The sequence below is a fragment of the Impatiens glandulifera genome, chromosome 6 (genome assembly GCF_907164915.1).
Source record: "Impatiens glandulifera chromosome 6, dImpGla2.1, whole genome shotgun sequence".
NCBI classification, from domain to species: Eukaryota; Viridiplantae; Streptophyta; class Magnoliopsida; order Ericales; family Balsaminaceae; genus Impatiens; species Impatiens glandulifera.
In genome coordinates, this window is record NC_061867.1 from 10,826,643 (window position 1) to 10,845,239 (window position 18,597).

General features: G+C 29.7%; 1 protein-coding gene across 1 annotated transcript in view; it reads right to left on the reverse strand.

Annotated features, from left to right (window-relative positions):
* Positions 1-16,878, reverse strand: part of LOC124943137 (extensin-like) — a 29,006-nt gene extending 12,128 nt beyond the window's left edge. The window contains exons 1-2 of the mRNA XM_047483692.1: positions 16,238-16,878; positions 7,930-8,452 (exon numbers count right to left, since the gene is read on the reverse strand). Of these exons, the coding sequence (XP_047339648.1) occupies positions 7,930-8,452; positions 16,238-16,878 (1,164 nt within the window). The remainder of the gene's footprint in view (positions 1-7,929; positions 8,453-16,237) is intronic.
* Between the last annotated feature and the right edge of the window lie 1,719 nt (positions 16,879-18,597).

The window sequence follows — 18,597 nt, forward strand, 5'->3', positions numbered from 1 at the left end:
ATTACATTTTTTTTTGTCACTAATTATTATATATGTATGGTGTTTTAATTTTTATTTTATAAAAAAAATAATAAATATCATATAAACAATGAGATCATTTAACATAATTTCTTATTTATTTAATGTTAAATTCTTACTGAATAATATTAAAAGAGTATAATCATAAAGTTTTTTTAATATTTTTCTCATTTTAGTCGAAGTTTGAATTCAAAATTAGGTTTTATTGATGAATATTCCTATGATTATTAGGAACTATCTAAATAGAAAGAACCAATCAATCGATCTAAATAACAATAACCTCAATTTGAATTTGAAAATTTAAAAAAACGAATTTGCTGTCTTGGTTATATGTTGACCCACAGCCCAAAAGCTTCACAACATGATTGAAAACATGTGGAGCAATTGTTTGGATTATGTTTGATCCAATCCGATTATAATTGATAAAAATGTAAAATATTCAAAATAAATTAAATTTTGGAGTTTTTGAATTGGTTTAAAACGAACTACCATTGTCTATTTTGGTACCAATCAGTAGGTCTGATATAAGAAAGCTATTAGATATCCCTTTCACTTCAAAACAACTTAAAATTAAAAACTCAAATTTTGATCACAAATTGTTTTAAACAATATTGATCATCATTCAGGTCGATTGATACCTTGAGATGATTATCAACATTTTCATGGATCTTTGTGAAGCTACTCAAGATCTTGGATCAAAAGAATTAAAGCTAAAAACGAATTAAAAAAAATGAATATTTGATGTTCCTGAGGACCGAGAGATCCGACCGAGGATCCTCGGTCCGGACTGAATCCTAGGATTAAAAAAATTAACCTCAGACCGATGTTCTTGAGTTAGGACCGAGATATCCGACCGAGGATTTTCACCTAGGACCGAGAGGTCCGATCTAGGACCGAGAGTCCTAACCTTGAGACCAAGACTCCTTAACCATAGGACCGAGAGTCTTAACTTTAGGACCAAGAATCCTACCCTCGGGACCGAGACTCCCTAACCTTAGGCCTGAGAGTTCTAAACATGGGACTGAGAATATCAAGTTTAGGACTGAGGAATCCAAAACGCAGGACCGAAGGACCTAGCCTAGAGCTAGTCCTAGACCGAAAGGTTTATACACCTCGATTGAGAAACTTAGACCCATGCTAACCTAGGACCGATAGGATTTTACACCTAGACCAGTAAGATCAGGCAAGTACCAAGAGTCCTTAGCACCTCAACCGAGGGACTTTGGTTCTTAGACCAAAGATCCCAAACCTCGACCGAGAGGTTCCTGACCCAGACCGAGAGTCTTTCGACCTCGACCGATAAAAATGAACTCCGGACCTAGGACTTCGTTCTTAAGACCTGTTTGGTTTCACTTTTTAAAATCCAAAATTATTTTTGTAGTTTTGGGACTCCGAATTATTTTCTAAAAATCCCAAAAAAATAGAAAATACGTTTTAAATATTTTTGGGATATTTCCACAAAAATATTTCGATAAAGGCTCGTTTGGTGTTTATTTTTAAATCCTAATGCCTTTAAAAATAACGGGTATTCTTTAGGTATTTCCACCCTAGTTATCATTCACAACATGTACCAACATTTTAAAAAAATTTTGTTTTCATATTTTAAATAAAGCTCAAACCTAGAACTATGACTAGGATCGGAAGAATAATCGGATAAAACTCTAACGTTATACAACCGATTTTTAAAAGTCAACTTTATAAGTAGAGACCGTTTTTTAAAATGGGTGCGGAGGATGAAGCACGAAAGCCCTTTCCCGAGTATCACCAAATTACTAACTAAAAGAAACTCTAGTCAATACGTTTGTATACGTATACCAACTTTAATTTATTTAAAAAAAAAATTATTGAAAACTCTATTTCAAAATAAATAATCTTTTAAATTAATTATGTTTAAACTAAATGATTTTTTAAAGAATTAAATTGTGATTAATTAACCTAAATCTCTGAATTATTTAAATTAAAACCAAAATTAATTATTTTTAATGAGTTTTAAAAAGTTGTCAAAATTAGTAACATGTTTTAAAAGTAATGTTTTATTTTTTTTAAATTAACACGCTAATCGAGGTTAAAATTTTCAAACTACGAGTTTTCTACCATGTGATATATGTCCACACAGTAAATTAAAGATTTCAACTTCATTGGTCTGCATCCTTCATGGATTTCAATGTTTCTTCTATTCTTTGTATTAAAATATTAAAATAAATAACAAAATACAAAATAATACACTGATCGTGTAAAAGAAGAATAAAATAAACTATATGCAGATCATATTTCTATAACATATAAAGAATTTATGCAAGTAATATATCTTATATAAAACAAACATAAATATTTCTTAATTTAAAATAAATTTTATATTTTAATATTTCAAAAAACTTTATTTTAATTTCATATATTTATCCTATAAAGATATCATCAATTTTAAATAAGATCTACATCAAATTAAAAATTAATTTATTAATCTTATCAATTGCAATACCGCTCTATTGTTGGATATGGGTTTAAAGCAAAAATTTTATCAAATCTTTACACCTAATCAGAGATAAAAGTCCCACGCTGTTGCTCCTCTAACTAATCCACACGAGCCCGGTTAGATTCTCTTGTCTTCGACTGTCTAACTAATCCACACGAGCCCGGTTAGATTCTCTTGTCTTCGACTGTTATACTTTCAAGTAAATATTTATCTAAAAACGTATTTGTTGGTATATTTATCTGGAAAAAAATGTCACTAAAACATCAAATATTCAAACTCCTAACATCATTCAATTCATAACATTGAAGTGGTATGCTTAAACTAATTTGAGAAGATTTATGTAAAATATTATTTGATATGAATTGACTTGGAGAAATTATTCTTTTGGATTTAAGATGACCATTTTCTAATTTTTTTCTTGACTTGTTCCTACAAAATCAATGTACAAAGAATAACTCTATGAAATTAATTGGAAAATATTTATTTCATACCCAAAATGTTTTCTTAAATTGAATATGAACTCTATAAAATTTTGATTAAACAAACTATCAACCAAAATGTGCATAACATTTGCATTCATGTTTATAAAATATATAAATATTATGATTTAATTAACTTAATTATTAAGGTCTATTGTCATCTTTGGGATTGAGATTTTGAAAATAATTTTTAGGATATTATTTATATAGGTTTAGATTGAAAATTTTGTATAATATTTTTTTCAATACATTCATTTTGACTATAGGTAAAAATTTGTACTCTACTTGTTGAATTTTTCTTATAATGTTGGAAACTTACACAAACTTCACAAATCATAACTACTTAAAGTGTATAACTGCTTTATTGGATATTAGATTTTTAATACAATACTTTTATTACATTGGATAAGGCAAGTAGTAACACAACTTATTGATACAATAGAAAAAATAATAAATCAAGTTTTAGATCTTAAATTATTCAAATATTTCTTTTATATTAAATGGTCTCTATAAAGTACTCTATCTAAGTGATACATTGAAAATAGTCAAAACTAGTTCTCCCTAATTAAAAAATAAAATTGTCTATAAAGTATTTTAAAAAAATGTGAATACTTTCAGAAGTATTGTGACACAGTTATGAGTCTACATTAAAACACTTATATATTGAAAATATACATATTTAAAAAGGTTTTTTTTTAAACTTAAAAACAATTATAAAAAAACTAGAGGAGACACGAATGACCAAACCATAGATGAAAAATAGTGACACGAGCAATAGTAACCGGTCGACTTAGATGAAAAATACACAAGAAACACATGAAGAAAAGTCTACCTAAATGAATTATACACACAAAACGCTTGGAGACGTAAATGACTTAACCATACTGTAATTTGAAGCATTCCATATCTTAAGAGCTCCTTCATCCATGGAAGAGGGTGGTGAGATGCTGCTGGCTGAATATATAGGCTCTAAAATATTTAAGGAGAAAAGATTTAAAAATCATAACTCATTCCCTTAATTAAATTTTTGATCGTATATTATTTTATTTCATAATATATTATCTTTTCTTTTAATCTAATTCGTCAACTCTTAACATTTGACCTCGTAGAATTCAATTATAATAACTATATGTTTAACCATATTAATCATAGTTGATTCTAGCACAACATTATGACTCCTAAAATAATTGGATTAAATTATCTCCATTAATTATTCTATCCAAGTTTAGTTATTACACATTAAATTAAAGGACATAATTCTTTCAATCTTCCCCTTGTCTTTAAACTAAAGTGTTCAATATAAATACATTTGTTTCTTAATGTTTTATTTGATTATATGATAAAATTCATATATATTATCAAATATGTTTTTGTACACTGATTTTGAACTTTCAATTAAACGAATTGTTCAAATAATCCATCCGAGCATGGCAATGCATTTTCAGTTCTCGCTCATCAAGTGGTCGAAACACTATTCATGTTCAATGTATCATAGTATACAAAGAGCAGGATGACTTCTCTCTTCTTGTATGACTATGACTCCTACTCAACTTTTGACACTCTTAACTTTTTCTTTTATAACTTTCATTCCCGGGAAGTGTTTAATAGTATAAATGAATATGAATCATCAAATGCGACAACAACATACTCATGTTTAAAGAATCTATTAATCATAGTTTAACTAAAAAATTCACAATCTGTTTTGAAGAGTTATAAGATAGGTCAGTCTTACATGTATATCTATATACATATATGCAAATGATTGGACATCTCTGTGTTCCTATAGCCTTGAAACATAGCAATATCAGTCAATTTACAATATAGTCACTTATAAAATAATTTATGTCCATTTGGTGTTTTTTATCTATAAACTTTTAATAATTCAAAACTTAATTTCACTTAATAGAGTTTCATTCACCGGAACACTTAAAGTGATCTCATTTGTTAATAATGAATTATTTGGACAAGAGTCTAGATGTACATAAGCGGTGATTTTAATATGTTAGATATAAAATGGTTTTGATAATGAATAATAAAACTATGTTCAATTATATATATATATATATATATAATTGTGAAGTCATATCAAGTACATTAACAATTTTAAAGATAACAATAAGGTGTTGTAGTATAGTGGTTAGTACTCCCGACTGTCACCAGGGTTTGAATCTCACCAGTCGCAAATAATAATTGAAAATCCACTTCTAAGTAACATTATTTAAAATGCTCAAGTGAAAAAGAAAAGGCACACAATTAAAACAAGATGTAGTCATTAACCTAGGCCAGAAATATGTGGCCTAGGAACATAAAAAATTAATAAAAATACTTAACAAATGCTAACAGACATTTGACTATGCACAACTATGAGCATCCTCTAAAAAAATGTTGGTACAACAAATAAAATGTAGAAAAAGATAAAAGAGATGGTCAATTAATTGGACCCCATTAAGTAAAATCCAATTTTCCAAGAGTTATTCAATAAAAAGAATGAGAAAAGAAATTACACATTAACCAAAGATCTAACTAACTTAAGAAATAAGATCACTTTTATATATTCCACTAGAACCCCATCTTTCTCCATGTGCTGATATACCCACTCCTAGAGATGTACCCACTAATGCCATCCAATCTTCAAATGGGACAATAACATATGAAACACCGAAGAAAATAGTAAAGACCAAAACCACCACCAAATATTTAGAAGAAAAATATGCATTCAAAGAAAACATTTTCAAAAATGTTGTCCCTAAGGTAGTCATCAAAAGGCTAAGATCAAGCAGGAAACCAAGTCTTAAATTAAAACAACTTTTACAAGCTCATAACATAACACAATGCTCAAGTTGACATTTTAACATGAACTTATGAAAATATATTAGACAATAATTATGGATCAAAAGTCGATACCATTAAATGTTGGCAAAAAGCAATTTATATGTTACTGAATCTATGATTTGGTATATTGATTCTATACTAATTACATCTCATAAAGTAATGATACTCCTGTCTTTATGTGTCACATGTCTTTATGTGTCACAGAGCTCTTGACATATCTATCATATAAATAGGTTTAAAATACTTCAGGTGGGAAGATTCAAAAATCAGAACTCATTTCTTAATTAACCTTTTAATTTATTATATTATATATATATATTATTTTATTTTATTTCATAAATAAATAATATATTTTTTTTAAATCTTAATTCCATAATTAATAAATTTAACTATATATTATTATTTCTTACATAAATAATATTCCTTGAAATATTAATTCAATAGCTATATACCTTTAATTATATATTATTTTATTTCATAAATAAATAATATTATTTAATATTAATAATGAAATCTAATATATATTAATAATCAACTATCTTTTTTCTTTTATCTAGTTTGTCAATTTTTAGTATTTTTTAGTATGTAACCTATAACTCAATTATAATAGTCAGTGGATTAACCTTATTAATTATTGTTGTCTTCTAGAAAAACATTATGATTCTTAAAATAATTTTAATTAAATTATCTATATTAGTTGTTCTATTCAAGTTAGTAATTGCACATTAAATTAAATGGAAATTGGATTTTAAATCTATTCGGGATAAAATTTTGTAACGAAATCCTCGAGGCTGAAAAAAGTATGTATTGTTGGACGGAAATTGAGCCATAATGCAAGTGTGACTTAGAAAATTGAAAATATTGTCTTAAGGGCCGAAGAATGTGAAGTCTCTAAGCTAAAATCTCAATTACAAAAGATTCACAACTAGAACATAACTATAACAAAAACTTACATTGATTAAATAAACTAATGGATGATTATAGTCTTCCGTTGGATTGTCGCTGCTCCACGGTTGCTATTTCCACTACTGCTGCGATTGGGAATATGGATCTTGGCAGCCTGAATCTCAAATAAGAAATAAAATAGAGAGAATGGGGATTGGTGCCAATGATTAATCTAAATGAAACTAATTTAATAACAGTGTAAGCATATTTAGCTTATTTTACTCTTGTAAGAGTGGACTCACGAAATCCGCTTCGAGAATTAACAAAAATAAATAAACTTTTTGTTTTGTTGTGACAACTCAAATGCGCAATTGACTTATCAAATAATAGTAAAGAATGCATATAAGTTAGAACTATCTTATTAACTTTTTGAACTATCTATAACAAAATTTAAAAATATATTTGTGTACGGTAATACGGCGCCTAAATCGTTATAACGATTCGACACAACTAAAACAAAGTAGATAAAAATATAGCAATCTATTAGTAGTTAGACATTAATATTAAAAATCACTTCTTAATAATAATTATTTATGACAATAATTTCAAAGCATGTTATTTATGTAATCTTAACTTTTTGAGTTAATAAAATTTAACTTTCTTTTCACATCTGGATTATATTTTTTTAACTTTTAAATTAATGTTAGATGTAATGATCAATTATCTTAAATAATAATTAATTGTATATATAATTATGATTATTTTGTCGTTTTTGTTCCATTTTAAGGTATTTTAATTATTTAATAGATAAATATTAATCAAATAATAAAAAGTTAATAATAACAATAAAATGATTAATAATAAATCTCAATATCACATCAATGTAATAATTTTATTTTCTTGTTCAATCCATATATTCTGTTACAAATAAAGAAGCACAAATATTGAACCAAATATCTAAATAAATAAGTCTGAAATCTTCATTTGCCACAACTTGTTTGACAACCATTTTGGCACTTGGTAAAATTTAGTTAACCTGCAATTAGATCATATAGTTTAGGACATCTTATCAAAATTTAAAAATTACTGAAATATAAATTATTAATCTAAAAAATGTTTTTTTTAATTGAAACATATTGGGCACAATAGCCACAATGCATTTAAAATAATAATTATCTTTGGTATTAAAACATTTTTTGATGAATTTTCTAACAATAAGTAGAGTAAGTATAGGACCATTACATTAGTAGGCGGCGTAGGGGGAGTAGGCGGCGTAGGGGGAGTAGGCGGCGTAGGGGGAGTAGGCGGCGTAGGGGGGGTAGGCGGCGTATGGTGTGGGTTGTAGGCGGCGTAGGGGGATCCATAGTTGGCGGCGTAGGGGGCGTAGGAAGGCGTAGGCGGAAGTAGGCGGCGTCGGCAGGGTAGGTGGCTTAGGCAGGGTACGGGGTCTCCACGGAGTATGGGGTGCATGTGGTGCGTGGGGGTGCGTGGGGTGCGTGGGGTGCGTGGGGTGCGTGGGGGGGCGGTGGGGTGCGTGGGGGGGCGTGGGGTGCGTGGGGTGCGTGAGGCGCGTGGGGCGCGTGGGGTGCGTGGGGCGTAGGCGTCGTTGGCGGTGTAGGAGGAGTAGGCGGAGTTGGCGGCGTAGGCGGAGTAGGCGGAGTTGGCGGAGTAGGCGGAGTTGGCGGCGTAGGCGGAGTTGGCGGAGTTGGCGGCGTAGGCGGAGTTGGCGGCGTCGGCGGAGTAGGCGGCGTGGGCAGGTAGGCGGCTTCAGCAGGTAAGGGGTGTCCACGGTGTGTGGGGTGTCTGTATAGCTACAGAGCTATTGAAAATCGTTAGTATTAGAAATAAGAATAAGGTCACTATTTTCATCATATTTTTGGATTCAACAATAGAGAAATGCACTTTTTTATTACTCTAAATTTTATCTTCAATACCCCTCAAATACACAAATACTTATAGCAATCCAAAAAATAAATTTAATAGCAATCTATTAGTTGATAATTATGACAATAATTTTGAAGACCACTTTATAAATTAGTAGTTATCACATTATTCAAAGATGGTATGTATTTATTAAATTATTATTACAGATAATGATCAATTATTTTAGAGAAAGAATAAATTACAATAGATAATGATCAATTAATTACATCTAGATAATTGATTACATTTTTTTTTTGTCACTAATTATATAATATGTATGGTGTTTTAATTTTTATTTTATAAAAAAATAATAAAATATCATATAACAATGAGATCATTTACATAATTTCTTATTTATTTAATGTTAAATTCTTACTGAATAATATTAAAAGAGTATAATCATAAGTTTTCTTAATATTTTTTTCTCATTTTAGTCGAAGTTTGAATTCAAAATTAGGTTTTATTGATGTAATATTCCTATGATTATTTAGGAACTATCTAAATATGATAGAACCAATCAATCGATCTAAATAACAATAACTCAAATTTGAATTTGAAAATTTAAAAAAAACGAATTTGCTGTTCTTGGGTTAATTATGTTGACCACAGCCCAAAAAGCTTCACAACATGATTGAAACATGTTTGAGCAATTGTTTGGATTATGTTTGATCCATCCCGATTATATTTGATAAAATTAAAATATTCAAAATAAAATTAAATTTTTGAGTTTTTGAATTGGTTAAAACGAACTCCCATTGTTCTTATTTTGGTACCAATCAAGTAGGTCTGATATAAGAAAGCTATTAGATATCCCCTTTCACTTCAAAACAACTTTAAAATTAAAAACTCAAATTTTGATCACAAATTCTTTTAAACAAATTGATCATCATTCAGGTCGATTGATACCTTGAGATGATTATCAACATTTTCATGGAATCTTTGTGAAGCTACTCAAGATCTTGGATCAAAGAATTAAAGCTAAAAAACGAATTAAAAAAAATGAATATTTGATGTTCCTGAGGACCGAGAGATCCGACCGAGGATCCTCGGTCTGGACTGAATCCTAGGATTAAAAAAATTAACCTCAGACCGATGTTCTTGAGTTAGGACCGAGATATCCGACCGAGGATTTTCACCTAGGACCGAGAGGTCCGATCTAGGACCGAGAGTCCTAACCTTGAGACCAAGACTCCTTAACCATAGGACCGAGAGTCTTAACTTTAGGACCAAGAATCCTACCCTCGGGACCGAGACTCCCTAACCTTAGGCCTGAGAGTTCTAAACATGGGACTGAGAATATCAAGTTTAGGACTGAGGAATCCAAAACGCAGGACCGAAGGACCTAGCCTAGAGCTAGTCCTAGACCGAAAGGTTTATACACCTCGATTGAGAAACTTAGACCCATGCTAACCTAGGACCGATAGGATTTTACACCTAGACCAGTAAGATCAGGCAAGTACCAAGAGTCCTTAGCACCTCAACCGAGGGACTTTGGTTCTTAGACCAAAGATCCCAAACCTCGACCCAGACCGAGAGTCTTTCGACCTCGACCGATAAAAATGAACTCCGGACCTAGGACTTCGTTCTTAAGACCTGTTTGGTTTCACTTTTTAAAATCCAAAATTATTTTTGTAGTTTTGGGACTCCGAATTATTTTCTAAAAATCCCAAAAAAATAGAAAATACGTTATAAATATTTTTGGGATATTTCCACAAAAATATTTCGATAAAGGCTCGTTTGGTGTTTATTTTTAAATCCTAATGCCTTTAAAAATAACGGGTATTCTTTAGGTATTTCCACCCTAGTTATCATTCACAACATGTACCAACATTTAAAAAAAAAATTGTTTTCATATTTTAAATAAAGCTCAAACCTAGAACTATGACTAGGATCGGAAGAATAATCGGATAAAACTCTAACGTTATACAACCGATTTTTAAAAGTCAACTTTATAAGTAGAGACCGTTTTTTAAAATGGGTGCGGAGGATGAAGCACGAAAGCCCTTTCCCGAGTATCACCAAATTACTAACTAAAAGAAACTCTAGTCAATACATTTGTATACGTATACCAACTTTTATTTATTTTAAAATAAAAATTATTGAAAACTCTATTTCAAAATAAAAAATCTTTTAAATTAATTATGTTTAAACTAAATGATTTTTTAAAGAATTAAATTGTGATTGATTAACCTAAATCTCTGAATTATTTAAATTAAACCCAAAATTAATTATTTTAATGAGTTTTAAAAAGTTGTCAAAATTAGTAACATGTTTTAAAAGTAATGTTTTATTTTTTTTAAATTAATACGCTAATCGAGGTTAAAATTTTCAAACTACGAGTTTTCTACCATTAGATATATGTCCACACAGTAAATTAAAGATTTCAACTTCATTGGTCTGCATCCTTCATGGATTTCAATGTTTCTTCTATTCTTTGTATTAAAATATTAAAATAAATAACAAAATACAAAATAATACACTGATCGTGTAAAAGAAGAATAAAATAAACTATATGCAGATCATATTTCTATAACATATAAAGAATTTATGCAAGTAATATATCTTATATAAAACAAACATAAATATTTCTTAATTTAAAATAAATTTTATATTTTAATATTTCAAAAAACTTTATTTTAATTTCATATATTTATCCTATAAAGATATCATCAATTTTAAATAAGATCTACATCAAATTAAAAATTAATTTATTAATCTTATCAATTGCAATACCGCTCTATTGTTGGATATGGGTTTAAAGCAAAAATTTTTATCAAATCTTTACACCTAATCAGAGATAAAAGTCCCACGTGTTGCTCCTCTAACTAATCCACACGAGCCCGGTTAGATTCTCTTGTCTTCGACTGTCTAACTAATCCACACGAGCCCGGTTAGATTCTCTTGTCTTCGACTGTTATACTTTCAAGTAAATATTTATCTAAAAACATATTTGTTGGTATATTTATCTGGAAAAAAATGTTTCACTAAAACCTCAAATATTCAAACTCCTAACATCATTCAATTCATAACATTGAAGTGGTATGCTTAAACTAATTTGAGAAGATTTATGTAAAATATCATTTGATATGAATTGACTTGGAGAAATTATTCTTTTGGATTTAAGATGACCATTTTCTAATTTTTTTTCTTGACTTGTTCCTACAAAATCAATGTCCAAAGAATAACTCTATGAAATTAATTGGAAAATATATATTTCATACCCAAAATGTTTTCTTAAATTGAATATGAACTCTATAAAATTTTGATTAAACAAACTATCAACCAAAATGTGCATAACATTTGCATTCATGTTTATAAAATATATAAATATTATGATTTTATTATACTTAATTATTAAGGTCTATTGTCATCTTTGGGATTGAGATTTTGAAAATAATTTTTGGATATTATTTATATAGGTTTAGATTGAAAATTTTGTATAATATTTTTTTCAATACATTCATTTTGACTATAGGTAAAAATTTGTACTCTACTTGTTGAATTTTTCTTATAATGTTGGAAACTTACACGAACTTCACAAATCATAACTACTTAAAGTGTATAACTGCTTTATTGGATATTAGATTTTTAATACAATACTTTTATTACATTGGATAAGGCAAGTAGTAACACAACTTATTGATACAATAGAAAAACTAATAAATCAAGTTTTAGATCTTAAATTATTCAAATATTTCTTTTATATTAAATGGTCTCTATAAAGTACTCTATCTAAGTGATACATTGAAAATAGTCCAAACTAGTTCTCCCTAATTAAAAAATAAAATTGTTTATAAAGTATTTTAAAAAAATGTGAATACTTTCAGAAGTATTGTGACACAGTTATGAGTCTACATTAAAACACTTATATATTTAAAATATACATATCTAAAAAGGTTTTTTTTTAAACTTAAAAACAATTATAAAAAAAACTAGAGGAGACACGAATGACCAAACCATAGATGAAAAATAGTGACACGAGCAATAGTAACCGGTCGACTTAGATGAAAAATACACACGAAACACATGAAGAAAAGTCGACCTAAATGAATTATACACACAAAACGCTTGGAGACGTAAATGACTTAACCATACTGTAATTTGAAGCATTCCATATCTTAAGAGCTCCTTCATCCATGGAAGAGGGTGGTGAGATGATGCTGGCTGAATATATAGGCTCTAAAATATTTAAGGAGAAAAGATTTAAAAATCATAACTCATTCCCTTAATTAAATTTTTGATCGTATATTATTTTATTTCATAATATATTATCTTTTCTTTTAATCTAATTCGTCAACTCTTAACATTTGACCTCGTAGAATTCAATTATAATAACTATATGTTTAACCATATTAATCATAGTTGATTCTAGCACAATATTATGACTCCTAAAATAATTGGATTAAATTATCTCCATTAATTATTCTATCCAAGTTTAGTTATTACACATTAAATTAAAGGACATAATTCTTTCAATCTTCCCCTTGTCTTTAAACTAAAGTGTTCAATATAAGATACATTTGTTTCTTAATGTTTTATTTGATTATATGATAAAATTCATATATATTATCAAATATGTTTTTGTACACTGATTTTGAACTTTCAATTAAACGAATTGTTCAAATAATCCATCCGAGCATGGCAATGCATTTTCAGTTCTCGCTCATCAAGTGGTCGAAACACTATTCATGTTCAATGCATCATAGTATACACAGAGCAGGATGACTTCTCTCTTCTTGTATGACTATGACTCCTACTCAACTTTTGACACTCTTAACTTTTTCTTTTATAACTTTCTTTCCCGGGAAGTGTTTAATAGTATAAATGAATATGAATCATCAAATGCGACAACAACATACTCATGTTTAAAGAATCTATTAATCATAGTTTAACTAAAAAATTCACAATCTGTTTTGAAGAGTTATAAGATAGGTCAGTCTTACATGTATATCTATATACATATATGCAAATGATTGGACATCTCTGTGTTCCTATAGCCTTGAAACATAGCAATATCAGTCAATTTACAATATAGTCACTTATAAAATAATTTATGTCCATTTGGTGTTTTTTATCTATAAACTTTTAATAATTCAAAACTTAATTTCACTTAATAGAGTTTCATTCACCGGAACACTTAAAGTGATCTCATTCGTTAATAATGAATTATTTGGACAAGAGTCTAGATGTACATAAGCGGTGATTTTAATATGTTAGATATAAAATGGTTTTGATAATGAATAATAAAACTATGTTCAATTATATATATATATATAATTGTGAAGTCATATCAAGTACATTAACAATTTTAAAGATAACAATAAGGTGTTGTAGTATAGTGGTTAGTACTCCCAACTGTCACCAGGGTTTGAATCTCACCAGTCGCAAATAATAATTGAAAATCCACTTCTAAGTAACATTATTTAAAGATGCTCAAGTGAAAAAGAAAAGGCACACAATTAAAACAAGATGTAGTCATTAACCTAGGCCAGAAATATGTGGCCTAGGAACATAAAAAATTAATAAAAATACTTTTACAAGCTCATAACATAACACAATGCTCAAGTTGACATTTTAACATGAACTTATGAAAATATATTAGACAATAATTATGGATCAAAAGTCGATACCATTAAATGTTGGCAAAAAGCAATTTATATGTTACTGAATCTATGATTTGGTATATTGATTCTATACTAATTACATCTCATAAAGTAATGATACTCCTATCTTTATGTGTCACATGTCTTTATGTGTCACAGAGCTCTTGACATATCTATCATATAAATAGGTTTAAAATACTTCAGGTGGGAAGATTCAAAAATCAGAACTCATTTCTTAATTAACCTTTTAATTTATTATATATATATATATATATATTATTTTATTTTATTTCATAAATAAATAATATATTTTTTTAAATCTTAATTCCATAATTAACAAATTTAACTATATATTATTTATTTCTTACATAAATAATATTCCTTAAAATATTAATTCAATAGCTATATACCTTTAATTATATATTATTTTATTTCATAAATAAATAATATTATTTAATATTAATAATGAAATCTAATATATACTAATAATCAATTTTTAGTATGTAACCTATAACTCAATTATAATAGTTAGTGGATTAACCTTATTAATTATTGTTGTCTTCTAGAAAAACATTAAGATTCTTAAAATAATTTTAATTAAATTATCTATATTAGTTGTTCTATTCAAGTTAGTAATTGCACATTAAATTAAATGGAAATTGGATTTTAAATCTATTCGGGATAAAATTTTGTAACGAAATCCTCGAGGCTGAAAAAGGTATGTACTGTTGGACGGAAATTGAGCCATAATGCAAGTGTGACTTAGAAAATTGAAAATATTGTCTTAAGGGCCGAAGAATGTGAAGTCTCTAAGCTAAAATCTCAATTACAAAAGATTCACAACTAGAACATAACTATAACAAAAACTTACCTTGATTAAATAAACTAATGGATGATTATAGTCTTCCGTTGGATTGTCGCTGCTCCACGGTTGCTATTTCCACTACTGCTGCGATTGGGAATATGGATCTTGGCAGCCTGAATCTCAAATAAGAAATAAAATAGAGAGAATGGGGATTGGTGCCAATGATTAATCTAAATGAAACTAATTTAATAATAGTGTAAGCATATTTAGCTTATTTTACTCTTGTAAGAGTGGACTCACGAAATCCGCTTCGAGAATTAACAAAAATAAATAAACTTTTTGTTTTGTTGTGACAACTCAAATGCGCAATTGACTTATCAAATAATAGTAAAGAATGCATATAAGTTAGAACTATCTTATCAACTTTTTTAACTATCTATAACAAAATTTAAAAATATATTTGTGTGCGGTAATACGGCGCCTAAATCGTTATAACAATTCGACACAACTAAAACAAAGTAGATAAAAATATAGCAATCTATTAGTAGTTAGACATTAATATTAAAAATCACTTCTTAATAATAATTATTTATGACACTAATTTCAAAGCATGTTATTTATGTAATCTTAACTTTTTGATTTAATAAAATTTAACTTTCTTTTCACATCTGGATTATATTTTTTTAACTTTTAAATTAAATTAATGTTAGATGTAATGATCAATTATCTTAAATAATAATTAATTGTATATATAATTATGATTATTTTGTGTTTTTGTTTCATTTTAAGGTATTTTAATTATTTGATAGATAAATATTAAATCAAATAATAAAAAGTTAATAATAACAATAAAATGATTAATAATAAATCTCAATATCACATCAATGTAATAATTTTATTTTCTTGTTCAATCCATATATTTCTGTTACAAATAAAGAAGCACAAATATTGAACCAAATATCTAAATAAATAAGTCTGAAATCTTCATTTGCCACAACTTGTTTGACAACCATTTTGGCACTTGGTAAAATTTAGTTAACCTGCAATTAGATCATATAGTTTAGGACATCTTATCAAAATTTTAAAAATTACTGAAATATAAATTATTAATCTAAAAAATGTTTTTTTTAATAGAAACATATTGGGCACAATAGCCACAATGCATTTAAAATAATAATTATCTTTGGTATTAAAACATTTTTTTGATGAATTTTCTAACAATACGTAGAGTAAGTATAGGACCATTACATTAGTAGGCGGCGTAGGGGGAGTAGGCGGCGTAGGGGGAGTAGGCGGCGTAGGGGGAGTAGGCGGCGTAGGGGGTGTAGGCGGCGTAGGGGGTGTAGGCGGCGTAGGGGGAGTTGGCGGCGTAGGGGGCGTAGGAGGCGTAGGCGGAGTAGGCGGCGTCGGCAGGGTAGGTGGCTTAGGCAGGGTACGGGGTCTCCACGGAGTATGGGGTGCATGGGGTGCGTGGGGTGCGTGGGGTGCGTGGGGTGCGTGGGGTGCGTGGGGGGCGTGGGGTGCGTGGGGTGCGTGGGGTGCGTGGGGTGCGTGAGGCGCGTGGGGCGCGTGGGGTGCGTGGGGCGTAGGCGTCGTTGGCGGTGTAGGAGGAGTAGGCGGAGTTGGCGGCGTAGGCGGAGTAGGCGGAGTTGGCGGAGTAGGCGGAGTTGGCGGCGTAGGCGGAGTTGGCGGAGTTGGCGGCGTAGGCGGAGTTGGCGGCGTCGGCGGAGTAGGCGGCGTGGGCAGGGTAGGCGGCTTCAGCAGGGTAAGGGGTGTCCACGGTGTGTGGGGTGTCTGTATAGCTACAGAGCTATTGAAAATCGTTAGTATTAGAAATAAGAATAAGGTCACTATTTTCATCATATTTTTGGATTCAACAATAGAGAAATGCACTTTTTTATTACTCTAAATTTTATCTTCAATACCCCTCAAATACCACAAATACTTATAGCAATCCAAAAAATAAATTTAATAGCAATCTATTAGTTGATAATTATGACAATAATTTTGAAGACCACTTTATAAATTAGTAGTTATCACATTATTCAAAGATGGGTATGTATTTATTAAATTATTATTACAGATAATGATCAATTATTTTTAGAGAAAGAATAAATTACAATAGATAATGATCAATTAATTACATCTAGATAATGATTACATTTTTTTTGTCACTAATTATTATAATATGTATGGTGTTTTAATTTTTATTTTATAAAAAAATAATAAAATATCATATAAACAATGAGATCATTTAACATAATTTCTTATTTATTTAATGTTAAATTCTTACTGAATAATATTAAAAGAGTATAATCATAAAGTTTTCTTAATATTTTTTCTCATTTTAGTCGAAGTTTGAATTCAAAATTAGGTTTTATTGATGTAATATTCCTATGATTATTTAGGAACTATCTAAATAGGATAGAACCAATCAATCGATCTAAATAACAATAACTCAAATTTGAATTTGAAAATTTAAAAAAACGAATTTGCTGTTCTTGGGTTAATTATGTTGACCACAGCCCAAAAAGCTTCACAACATGATTGAAAACATGTTGAGCAATTGTTTGGATTATGTTTGATCCATCCCGATTATATTTGATAAAAATTAAAATATTCAAAATAAAATTAAATTTTTGAGTTTTTGAATTGGTTAAAACGAACTACCATTGTTCTTATTTTGGTACCAATCAAGTAGGTCTGATATAAGAAAGCTATTAGATATCCCCTTTCACTTCAAAACAACTTTAAAATTAAAAACTCAAATTTTGATCACAAATTGTTTTAAACAAATTGATCATCATTCAGGTCGATTGATACCTTGAGATGATTATCAACATTTTCATGGAATCTTTGTGAAGCTACTCAAGATCTTGGATCAAAGAATTAAAGCTAAAAAACGAATTAAAAAAAATGAATATTTGATGTTCCTGAGGACCGAGAGATCCGACCGAGGATCCTCGGTCTGGACTGAATCCTAGGATTAAAAAAATTAACCTCAGACCGATGTTCTTGAGTTAGGACCGAGATATCCGACCGAGGATTTTCACCTAGGACCGAGAGGTCCGATCTAGGACCGAGAGTCCTAACCTTGAGACCAAGACTCCTTAACCATAGGACCGAGAGTCTTAACTTTAGGACCAAGAATCCTACCCTCGGGACCGAGACTCCCTAACCTTAGGCCTGAGAGTTCTAAACATGGGACTGAGAATATCAAGTTTAGGACTGAGGAATCCAAAACGCAGGACCGAAGGACCTAGCCTAGAGCTAGTCCTAGACCGAAAGGTTTATACACCTCGATTGAGAAACTTAGACCCATGCTAACCTAGGATCGATAGGATTTTACACCTAGACCAGTAAGATCAGGCAAGTACCAAGAGTCCTTAGCACCTCAACCGAGGGACTTTGGTTCTTAGACCAAAGATCCCAAACCTCGACCGAGAGGTTCCTTGACCCAGACCGAGAGTCTTTCGACCTCGACCGATAAAAATGAACTCCGGACCTAGGACTTCGTTCTTAAGACCTGTTTGGTTTCACTTTTTAAAATCCAAAATTATTTTTGTAGTTTTGGGACTC